General features: G+C 38.6%; 1 protein-coding gene across 1 annotated transcript in view; it reads right to left on the bottom strand.

The window, feature by feature from the left end:
• Nucleotides 1-12,507, bottom strand: part of ENPEP (glutamyl aminopeptidase) — a 47,299-nt gene that overhangs the window by 21,457 nt on the left and 13,335 nt on the right. The window contains exons 4-7 of the mRNA XM_030563825.1: nt 9,096-9,216; nt 6,452-6,606; nt 5,692-5,805; nt 3,623-3,757 (exon numbers count right to left, since the gene is read on the bottom strand). Of these exons, the coding sequence (XP_030419685.1) occupies nt 3,623-3,757; nt 5,692-5,805; nt 6,452-6,606; nt 9,096-9,216 (525 nt within the window). The remainder of the gene's footprint in view (nt 1-3,622; nt 3,758-5,691; nt 5,806-6,451; nt 6,607-9,095; nt 9,217-12,507) is intronic.

Here is a 12,507-nt window from a genome sequence, read left to right as displayed (position 1 = left end):
TATAAAAATTGGAGAGGTTGACAAGCTTCAGAACTGATAGTCTATAAGGTGCCACAAGACTCTTTGCTGCTTTTATAGACTATAAAGTCACTTTTATAAACAATGTAAAACTGTGTTTCTGATCCTCACAACACTCCTGATTGCCTTTTGCTATCCCCTTAGGATTGGGATGATGGAAAAGAAGAACACAAGTTATATAAACCCAGTTGTTTGCACAACTTCTCTCTTATTTGGGCCAGATCTTCATTTGGTGTAAATTGGAATAGCTCAGCTGAAGTCAATAAATTGACACTGATTTATACCAGCTGAGTAGCTTGCCCTATTTTATTTTTTGTAAACATACTTGCTACGAGCATATTCTTATAACTGTTAGCCAATGCCAGAGATATTGTGAGGTTACATGTGTGTAAATTTGGAAGTTTTGGTGCCTATAGTTCATTACCACAGGGTTCCAAAATATGGAGACTCTCAAGACTACTTCAAAAAGAGCTTATTTAAAATATTTCCTCTGGAAAAAAATGATCAATATTAGAGCTAAAAATATTATGAAAAATTCAATTGTTATCTGAAGACAATGCATTAAACTGACTGTTAAATTAAACTGTGAGAGAGATGGAGTGTAATAATTCAAGTGCAAATCTCAAAACAACTTTAACTGTGGAGTCACTAATTCCAGCTCTATTATGTGGTTAAACTGTCTTTTATCTAATGGGGAGACAAGTGGGTGAGGTAATACTTTTATTGGACCAACTTCTGTTGGTGAGAGAGACAAGCTTTTGAGCTCCCACAGAACTCTTCTTCAGGAGCCAGGAATTTAATTTATCTTGAATCTGAGTACCCTCACTTTGTGGATTTAACTTGACTATTCTTATTGTCTGTAGGTAAATCTCTGATAAGATTAGTTTGCTTCCTTTCAGGTAACACTCAAAATAATGAAGAAAGCCTCTTATGAAAGTGTGTGACAGCTGACAACTCACCATTTGGAACTCAATGTCCATTTAATCAGAACACATAAATATAACCTAAGAAGAGCTTTGTGGAAGCTCCAAAGCTTTTGTGTCTCACCACAGTCGCTGACTTTTGGTTTTACCAGTGGGTGCTCCTCTCCGCACCCTCTCCCGCATGCGAGTGGGGATGGGGCCTTGAGACGGAGCAGGCGGCGGGACCATGGTCTTGGCACTGGGGCACATGAAAGATTAATCTGCAGGTGCTGAGCACTCCCTATTTTTCTGGGGGGGGATGATTGAGCCCCAGTGCACCCACAGAGTCAGAGCCTATGTCTCTCACCAACAGGAGTTGGTCCAGTAAAAGATATTACCTCACCCACCTTGTCTCTCTGATACCCTGGAACTGACACGGCTGCGACAAAACTGCATTTTACCTAACTTGACTTTTCTACCTATGTTGTGCCCTGTCAATCAGATCCTGACCAGGTATGTAATTACAGAATGTGCTGTGATGACTCCATAGACCCTAAAAAAATTCATCGCATCTTTAGACTGTATAAACATTTTTAAACATTCTGATTAAGTTGATGCTGAGTTCCAAATTGCGTGTTCATTGTCAACTGTCATAGAATTTCATAAGAGGTTTTAATATTTAAAATATATCCCTAAACATTGCAAGTGTCTCCAGAATAGTGGTTTATCTTAAAATATTCAGTTTTGTGGCAACTATGTAAGCACAAAGGGGAGGGTGAATTAAATATGGGAGTTTTCTATCCAGTTTCTTATGCAGTATAGTACCATCTGGGTACCTTTTAAAAGTTGTAGAAAACAAGAAGGTGTCTCTTACTCATTGCATTGGTGAAACTTAAATCAGCTTTAGGTCCAGAGTGTCTGATTTTATTCTATATATCTTGGCTATTGTTGGTTTTACCAGGGCTGCTAGAATGGCAATTTATCTAATGGTTAATGGTTTGGCTACTGGACATTTAATGACGCAATAAATACTGACTTATATTGTTGGGTACAGGTGCTAACAGTGGGGAGGGAGGGGGAGGCTGTAAAAAAAAATAGCCTACTCAGGTGTAGGGCTAGCTAATAACTTAATTGGCCTTTCAGAGTTGGTAAGACAACTCCTACCTTTTCATGCTCTCTGTATGTGTATATATATATCTATCTCCTCACTATATGTTCCACTCTATGCATCCAGTGAAGTGGGCTGTAGTCCACGAAAACTTATGCTCAAATAAATTTGTTAGTCTCTAAGGTGCCACAAGTACTCCTGTTCTTTTTGCGGATACAGACTAACACGGCTGCTACTCTGAAACCTAATAAAAAGAGAGACCTAACACTCAAAAGAGGATTTTGTTCTAGTCATAGCTGAGGCTAAAATCAGTGAAGGATACATTTTTGCTTAGCATAATAATGGAAGCCTTGAGAGAAAGAATAGGTTGGATGTAACATTATCAGACACAACATTAGAATTTCTACATACAGGGTTCTGAAGGAAAGATACAAAAGCACAGTCTATAGTTTGTTCACTAAGGATTTAAGGAATTCAACTCAAAATCTTAAGCCTACTAAATTTTTTTGAAATCAGATTTTCGATTAATCATTGGGAATCTCTGAATTCTTTAACTGCTCTCTTGGAGTGTAGCGTGCTATGAAGAATTTGAATGATTAGAGGAAACCTTATCTATACCATCAAATAGGAAAGAGCTGTAGAGTTGTACAAGAAGTTGTTAACCTAAACAGTTTAAGTATACTAAAAACAGTAAATGTCAGGAATAATTTGCAGTAACAAGCCGCTGGGTCAAATCCTTGCCTTGCTCCCACTAAAAGCAGTGGCCTTGTCTAAAAAGTTCCCCACTGCCATTAACACTGTTTCAGCAACATTAGGTACCCTGGCTTAGATGGGCGGCTGGCTGCGGCCATTCTTACCACCACTACGTCAATTAGCTTCTCGTGCTCTGGTAATTCCATCATTGACAATGGGAACGGTAGGGTGGACAAGGTGCCAGAGGCTGCTAACATTTTAATCCCCACATTTCTACACATGCTGTGAGCAGATTTAGATGGCACAGTGGTCAGAACACTGATGTCTTCCTCGAGGCCTGGCTAAACTATTGTTCTCACAGTTGCTGTAACCTGAAACAGTGTTAGTAAGAACAACGAGGAGTCCTTGTGGCACCTTAGAGACTAACAAATTTATTTGGGCATAAGCTTTCGTGGGCTATAACTCACTTCATCAGATGCATGGAGTGAAAAATACAGTAAAAAAAGTACATCCACCATGATTGAATTGGTCTTGTTAGCACTGACCCCCACCCCCTACTTGGTAAGGCAACTCCCATCTTTTCATGTGCTGTATATTTACACCTGCCTACTGTATTTTTCACTCCAGGCATCTGATGAAGTGGGTTTTAGCCGACAAAAGCTCATGCCCAAATAAATTTGTTAGTCACTAAGGTGCCACAAAGACTCCTTGTTGTTTTTGCTGATGTAGGACTAACATGGCTACCCCTCTGAAACCTGTCACAGTATTAGTAAGGGTGGGGAACTTTTCAGAAAAAGGCTAGTGCAGATACAGGCTGATTGTCTGTGATCTACATTGTTTTTTGTCTCCTACTTAAACCCTCTTTGTCATCATTAAGATTATAATATGAGGCCTCTCCTACCTTGCTGTATGATATGCCATCAAATACAGATGTTATTTCAGCTGGAGATGACACACTGACCACAACAGGGTGAGAAGACAACAAGGAGTCATCCTTCATCACAGGCAGCACGTCGTCAATTAACACCTGATCAAGCTGGTAAACAGAAACAAAACCAGGACTGTAATTCTTATTCAAAGAAAAAATAGTTTATAACTTTTAATGGAAGCTTCAGATCTGCCTTTGGTACATGAGGATGTGGATGGAGGAGGCATGCAGAATGAAAATTCACCTCCTCTACAGAATGTCTTGTGCAATAGCACTATATTTCTAAGATGGGGACATTTTTCCCTCTTATGATAAAATTACCTCTTACAGAATCCTGTTTGAACATATGTGTCTCACAACACAAAAAGCTCAGCAAGGCAAAAAAGGGAGACTATTACCAATTTCAGCTTTGAGACATAGCACAGATGGCTATATAGAAGTTAAGTTGAGGAGTACATAGGCTTTCTTCTTCCCTGTTTTTTTTTCCCTTTTCCTTTGTCAGATCCAGTAACCTGTGATCCATATTTGCTTAATTCTTGATTAATAGATGAGTGCCACTAAAGTTTTGCATAACTTTGTTATGCCATTCACTGATATACAGCTCTATGCCTTAGTTATATACTGTGTCTAGATTTAAAAAGAGGCTACATAACTTCATGATCAATAATAACACGTAGTTATGTATGTTAAAGTAAGAATAATGGAATTTCATACTTCAGGTATTAAAGAGATTAATCCAGGGTAAGAAAGGATCCTTCCCCCACGTACAGCACAGCATTGCACGAATGAATATTGGTTTTTTTGCTTTGCTTTGAAGTATCAGATATGCTCTGGTCACTGCTAAAGTAAATGGGCCAGTGATCAGTATTTTGCTAGAAAGTATTTAATGTAATAAAAATTTAACAAACTAAAGTCCCCCCTCTATATACAAATGAAAGTAGGAATGCATGTGGTAGGTAGAGTCTCATATTAATTTGGGAGATATGGGCCACAGCATCCGGTTTTGGCAGACAACAAAAGCACCTAATTCAGACAAGCAGTTATTAATCCCCAGTGTGTAAAATAAGCTCCTGCTTTCCTTTTCTTGTGTAACACTGACAGACCCTGGTCATTGGCAGGTAGGATCTAACCTGGGACCCCTGGAGCTTAGTTGGCTTTTGGCTCATGCACTGTCTGTTAGCTAAGGCTGCAGAGCGAACTCATTAATCTCTCTCTAAGTGGTCTTGGTGCCACTAGATGGGAAGAACACCACACTCAGGAGATGTGTGGGTTTTACTTGCAGAATCATAAAGCTTCACTATTAGCAATGTTGGGAGCTTTAGGATAGACAGGCCACCTGCAGTCACTGCTGTTTTAAGCATTATTTTGATTAGACCTGCTCTGAGCATGGTTCTAAGTCACAGTGCTTAAAACGCTTACAGGAGTTGGATCTGGAGAACTGATTTCCCCCAATTGAACCAAAGCTGTAGAGAAAGGTTTGGATCTGAATAAATTCACCCTAAACCGGCATTTACCAATCCACCAGACTTCAAAGGGATTCACATTCCAGGTTGGATTGTGTTTCTGTAACCCCTCCCCCCTCCCAAACACACACTATTCAACTCTTCTTAATCAATAAATGGAGACTCTCCATCTCCATTTTTTAGGAAGGACTTATAGCCACTTTGCAAAATTGCCATGACCAGGCTCAGAATCCACTTATGATTCTTTACTATGATAAGTTTAATATTTTACTCATCAAAACATTACTCTCCTCAGGTGAGCAGAACTTTGCAAGTCTTATAGACCAGTTTCAGACCAAAACCTAGTTAGCAGGAACAATTTAGAAACCCAGCAAGTCCTTTCACAGTCCAACCAATAGAGATCTGTGGTATATAACCACACAAGTCAATTTGTTCAAGTCTCTCCTTTCTCTGTATATCTGTGTGCCACAATAATTAAGTGTACGTGCATCCACTATGTGTCCTTGTTTTCAGTGTCTGTGACATGACTCATATTTTCATTCTATTCCAAAATAAAAAACATAGTGGAGAAATAATTACCATTTGCCAACTAGTTTCTGCAGCATTTACTCCCAGGAACTCAAAGTAACTGGCAAATCCTTCATTTAGCCACAAGTCGTCCCACCAGTCCATGGTCACAATGTTTCCAAACCACTATAATTGTAAGCATTAAATATGAAGTGTTAGCCGCTGTAATAAGTGTATATTACAATTTTGCAAATCTTCATGCAGTACCTCCATTTGCTTACATTCTTCCTATTGCCATGAAGAAGAATTTGTCATAAAGCTAGATTTTTAATGGGAATTCAGATGATGACTCACATTAATCATTTGTATTATGAAATTACATATAACAGCGGTGATTTGGTACTGATTCATATACCACTGGAAGTATTTTTAGTTTCTTCCTCTTGATTTGATTTACCTTTATATAGACCAAATTTTCAAGCAGTTTCCAGAGTTTAGTTGCATCCGTTTGCAAGCTTAAATCACATATCTGCACATGTAAATGATGTGGGTGGGTGGATGTGAGAGAGATGATGTTGCTGGCAGATTTTTCAGAGGCTGTCTGAAAACCTGGTCCTAAGCATCTAATTTTCTGAGAAGAGTCCATTTGCAATAATTCCAGTACTGTAAAACTCTAACAGCAGAATTGCCTTTGTGCACTTATTTTAAAGTGAGGTTTAAACTTACTTAGAAGACCTGGAACCAAATGTATGGCTGATTATTTTCATAAATGAGGTACGGATACTGTGCGCTTCTAGTGCTTTAAAAACATTAAACATTTAATAAAATCTACCTGATGAACGAGCTCATGGGCAATCACAGTTGCCACTCTCTGTTTGTTGGATGAAGCAGATTCTTTGGGATCGTAAAGTAGGTTTGTTTCTCTGTAAGTGATCAGACCCCAGTTTTCCATAGCGCCAGTACCAAAATCTGGAATAGCTATTTTATCTATATTGAAAGAAAGACAGCTGGGTAAACATTGTGTTCTCTAAGATTCTTAAGTGATATTTCCTTTTTAGGTAGGAAGATATTCATCTGCTTATTCACAACATAAGATAATAACTTGTCTTGTTGCTCACCATTTGACAGTCTTCTATATTACATACTGCGATGACAGAGTGAACCCCAGGATCTCTGTTCCTATGTGTAGGGTGCTCAGTGATAAATGGGGTAGATCCTCAACTGACTGTAAATTGTCATAGCTGCATTGACTTTAATGTAGCTTTGACAGTTTACACTAGTCAAAAGATCTGTCCCCAGATAAAATGCTGTTCAAACTATGGAAATACGCATGTGATCCAACACTTAAATTTGGCTCCAGAAATTATTAGTGTTTTCTAGGGATATACTGTAGGCAATAAAGCATCTAAAACTGTCTGTAGCATAATGAGGCATGTCATTGTTTGTCACCCTCTTGAATAACAAATATTTATTGACTTATTAACTGAAGTTAATCCCCCATATGGTGAACAACATTTGCTTCTCCTTCAAACTGTGGAATCAATTCTTCATGTTTCGTAATCAGTACAAGTTAAAATGAGAATTATGGACTCACAGATGACAGAATAAGGAGCGATGGTCTCCAGCTGCAGTGGGGAAGGTCTAGATTGGATATTAGGAAAAACTATTTCACTAGGAGAGTGATGAAGCACTGGAATGGATTACCTAGGGAGGTGGTGGAATCTCCATCCTTATAAGTTTTTAAGGCCCGGCTTGATAAAGCCCTGGCTGAGATGATTTAGTTGGGGTTGGTTCTGCTTTGAGCAGGGGGTTGGACTAGATGACCTCCTGAGGTCCCTTCCAACCCTAATCTTCCATGATTCTATGATTGGCCATGCATTCTGTTCTGTGAGGATAAGGGAAAGGGTAAAATACAAATCAATTCAAAATTGGACAGAAAGCCTTACACACATCTCTAATTGCAAGTGTCTATTCTAGCCGCTAGGTCACTGGTCATAGCTCTCAACTTGGCAAGGTCTGCGGGACACGTTATACAATCTGTCAAAAGATCCAGAGTGAGGAACACAAGAAAAATAGTGATGCCAGAAGCTTTGATGTGATAGTAAATTAATTTCTTTAAAATAATAATTTTGTTAAAATCCTCTTTGATTCATTATTTCTGATTTAATCAATTTATAATAATGAAGGGACAATGTCATAAAGATATGAAGGGAAGATGGACTTCTAGTTCTGAACTGGAGAGTTGAGCTGTTTGTCTCCTACAACTTGGCACTTTGGGGAGCACAATATCAAATCTCTAAGTTGGTCTGCATTACAAATATTATTAATTCAGGGGACAGAGTTCCACTTTGCAATGTAGATGGGACCTTATCAGTGTTCTTTAACTGGGCATCAGATACGTTACAGAAACATGACTTGGTTATAGATAGTTAAGATCCAGTTTAAATGGATCCACAAATTGGAGCCAGCTTGTAGCCAGGTAAAGGGACAACTGTGTTGTTGCTAGGTCTCCTGACTTACTTGTAATTTTAGTGTAAATGGACATTTATAGCGACTCAGTTGATATTTAGGGGTGAGGAGAAGAGGAAGGTCAAAACTTTCAGAGAATTTAGCATGTTAGTTGCTTTACATGGGTAACCCATTAGACAACGGATAGCATGATTTCTTTTAAAAGAAATCCTCTGGCTACCTTAACTTTTTTTTTTTAAATGTCCATCCTTTTGAGTTAAGTTTATAAACCTTAACAAACTATACCTTTGGATTTTATAGCAGAGGTTACTTCTATAGCTTTTTCACAGTTCTAACTGTATCCTCGATTAGTTCAGATTTCACAAATCAGATCCAGATTTCAAACATCCAAATTTAGGGATGCTCAGATCCAATGTTTTGCTCTGGGACCTTAAAATATAAGGGCTACAGGCAAAATTTGGTTCAGTATCAAGGTTGGTTTTGTTTGAATCTGGGCTCTTCCTTCAACTTATCTATAGAAAATAAATTATAGTCTTGGATCCAAACTCCACCCTGGTGGAAATGGGTGCACAGAAATTGGAGCAAGTTACATAACTTGCATCATTTATGTCACCGGTAACTCTGGTCAAGAAGTTTCCTTGGGAGCTGAACCAGTTTATCTCAAGCTGCATCTGGCTGTATTTAGCCCATATTGTTTCTCTATTGATGTCACCAACATTTCTTGTTATTGAAAATTGGACACTCTAAAATAGCAGTGTTTAGTGCCAGTGTTTTGGATTCAAGCTGCCAGAATGAAGGGAGGAGAATGTCCTAATTGGGTCTGAGCCTCCCATCTTGACATACAAGAGCGTCTTGAACTATAAAGTCTTAATCTCAGCAGACTTCAGCATAGCTAGCAGCAAAATTTCTATATTCTCACTCTCCCATGAAATAACAATGACACAGAGCAGAAAACAAAACTGTGATAGTAAATTAAGAGAATGAAGAATATAAACGGTCGTAATCACCTAATTTTGGAAGAGAGTAATTCATATCAAAATACTGTTCAAAGTAGTCAAATACAATTTTAGTAACATTTGCTGCATATTCTGCTGTGTGTATTTGCTGTGGCTGTGCATATATCCTGAGCTGTAAAACAAAGTGGAGAAATACAATTAGAGCAGATTCCAGTTGGACAAAGCAAATCAAATTATATTTAGCACTGAGGCATCATTTAGCAAAGAGAAAGATAAAATGGTTGACTTTTCTTCTCTGGAAGATTAAACCTAACACTAAGACCCTTGTCTAAACCACTTATATGACGAGGCTTATGAAAGGTCAACTTTATATATAGATTAAATCCATGTGTAACCACCCCAAATCTGTGCAGGATTCATCCATGAAACATTGAGCTTATTTTCTTCATTCCTCCCAGCCACTCTCACTCCATCATTTCCTTTTTTTGGTCCAATCTTAGATTACAAGCTCTTTGGGTGGGAATTCTGTCTTTACTTGTTTTGTAAGGTACCATTCACATCTATGGTGTTATGCTATATAAGTAAAAAGTAACACAAGGGACAAACCTAAGCTATATTTTGCTAACCCCCATTTCTGTCTGCTCCTCTGCTTTCAACAAATTCTATCTGGACTTTTGACCATCACTTAAGTTAATTAGGATTTGACCTTTGACCTCATTTCCCAATAATTAGTGAAAGCCACCACATCAAATTTGAATAGATTTAGGAAACTTATTTGTTGGAAGACCAACTATGCTTTTGAGTGTTTTGAAGGGATAGCTTCCCCAAATTAGCACACTTAAGCTTTCCACTGTTACTGATAGACACCCTCTCAGGAGCAATAGGCATGCATGCTCTCCTAAGACTAGTGCATGAGACAGGAAGGGCTGCAACCCGCTATCAACAAAACAGCTTAACTAACCATATACACATACAAAGAAAACCAGCTGGAAAAAAGGGTGGTTTTTTCCCCTCTAGTTGTTTGCTATCTTAGAGTTTCCTTGTAACAAGAGTAGGTACACAATTGTATTTCACAACTCTGTGCTATAGAAGTGCACTGTACAGGGAAGAGGAGGTAGGGAACACCTTCCCCACACAGACCTATCAGTGCAGGATTGCAACCTAGCATTTCAGGGCATTGGATCAAGGAGCTGGCACATCCTGGGCCCAGGAGGTTATGGTCAAATGGTTATACTTCTGGAGCCAACAGAGGAGACAACAGAGACAGACTGACAGCTGCAGAGGGAACTGATAGACATACACTCGCTGCTGTGGTCACTTTATTGTTCTGGCAACAAAAGCTTTGCACTTGGGGATGGAGAGGGTGGGAGGGAGGAGAGTACAGAGTCCCCAGAACTTTTAAAGGCAGGACATCACACAGTCATTGGTCTCTCTATATGTTTCATTTAGTGGATAGATATTGTTCCTTTCTGAAGCAATAGTAAAGTGTGCTCTGCTGTATGTTTCCTTCACTTTCCTCCCCAGATCTGGTTACCCTTAGCATTCCAGTTCTGCATTGGCCGGACAGTTTCTCAACTTTTCATGGTTCAGGTAACTGTAGGAAACTGCCTTTAATAGAAGGGTTGCAGACTAAACTCTGTCTGACTATTAACATTAATATTATAAAAATAGACTGGCAGTGGAGTAAGGTAGGAATAGGCATGTGTGATAGCTGCTAAGCCATCTGCAAAGTATCGTGCTTAGAGCTTGGCTTGCGAGAGTGATATTTTAATAGAAAATTCCAAAGCTGGTATGAGGAGGATAGGCTCTTGGCTTTTATGAGGTAATATGCATGTTCTATGATATTTCTTGCTTGGATTTGTTTATTATAATCTGCAAACTACAGACTAGTCAATTAACTGTGCAGTATGTTTGGATATTAAGGTGTATGCATGCACATTTAAAATCTATAATTACATTTTTTAATGAAGAGGAGAAAAAGTGATATGTCAAGTGCTGATTTTTCATGCCTCCACTATCTGTGATCAGGAACTGCCACTACCACATGGTAATTCATTTTGTATTGCTATTTAGCAATGGAATATCCCCCAGGCTTAAGAGACCAGGGACCTTTTCCTTCAAAAAATGTACAATTAGAGCTGGATGAGCATTTTTTGGCAAAACAGTTTTCTTCAGAAAATGCCAATTTGTCAAAATAAAAACTTTTCTGAGAAAAGTATTTGTGCTGACAAAGCTTTCATCTGGAAGGTTTCTAGGGTCCAGGATGGAATTTATGGTCAAAAGTAAAAGAATGAGAATCCAGAATAGGCAGTAGTCCAGTGGTGAGGACACACACCTGGGATGTGGAAAATCTAGCTTCAAATTCCTGCTCTGAATCAGGCAGGGATTTGAACCTGGGTCTTCCATATCCCAGGGGTGTGCCCTTACTCTTTTGCAGTCTCACACACATACCATAAATTCCATCCTGGAGCCAAGAAACCTTCCAGATGAAAGTTTAGTCAAAAAAGATGGGTGTCCACAGAAAAGAATCTTCTGATGGAAAAAATGTTCCCTTGAAAAAAATCCTGACTAAGTCTAGGGTTTGAACTGGACAAAGGAGTTGGCCTGTGGTGAGGAGCCATGGTTGGCAGTTGATAGCTTAATTTCTTTGTACTGAAGTCTTTCTTCAAGAAAAAATGGTGAGGAAGATAACTGAAAGGAAAAAAGCAGCTTCTAAAATTTAATTGGGCTTTCATCAGGACCATGGGATTTCCACGAGGGTTGGTTTGAAATGACTGTCTGCAACTTTCCCTTCAGTAATCTCTTTACTCAGTTTAGTGTGATTCATTCCCCTAGCTGATCCATACTCAAAAATCTCTTGCACCTGTCAGAACCTACTTTTATGTTTTGATTTGTGTAATCTCCCTTTATGAAACTCAAAACATAGATTTAACATCTGACGTGAAGTAGTAATCGATTCCTTATGATCATTTAAAGCTGCAGGCATTTTATTCATTCTCTCTTCCACCCTTATCTCTGCCAGAACAACAAATCAGAAGGGATCCCAAAAGAGTTTCAAGAGCTTTTATTGTATATTGTGAGACTTCTGTGTAATTGCATTGTTTTGTTTTGATTAAAAAGCAATATATTGTGTTACAGAGTCTCACTATCTTATGCTGCTATGTAGTTAGTAGAGCTGGTCAAATGATTTATTGCCAATAATTAATCCAGTGAGCACTGGCATTTTCATTTGAATAAATTATTTGTCAGTTGATTTGTCCCATTGTTTGACTAGCAGTGCTGATCACTATGGTAAGGCTTGGTCTACGTTTCAAAGTTTTACCAGCATAACTATTTTGGTTAAGGGTGTTCCTATCTGAAATAGTTATACTGGTGAAAGGCCTAGGGTGGGCAAAATGATATTGGTAAAAAGGTGCATTACATTTGTATAATCTATTCTGCCTCCAGAACTGAAATAAGCAAT

Source organism: Gopherus evgoodei, chromosome 5, assembly GCF_007399415.2.
Source record: "Gopherus evgoodei ecotype Sinaloan lineage chromosome 5, rGopEvg1_v1.p, whole genome shotgun sequence".
NCBI classification, from domain to species: Eukaryota; Metazoa; Chordata; order Testudines; family Testudinidae; genus Gopherus; species Gopherus evgoodei.
The sequence above is the reverse complement of the archived record's forward strand: the minus strand, read 5'-3'. Positions and strand labels throughout refer to the sequence as shown.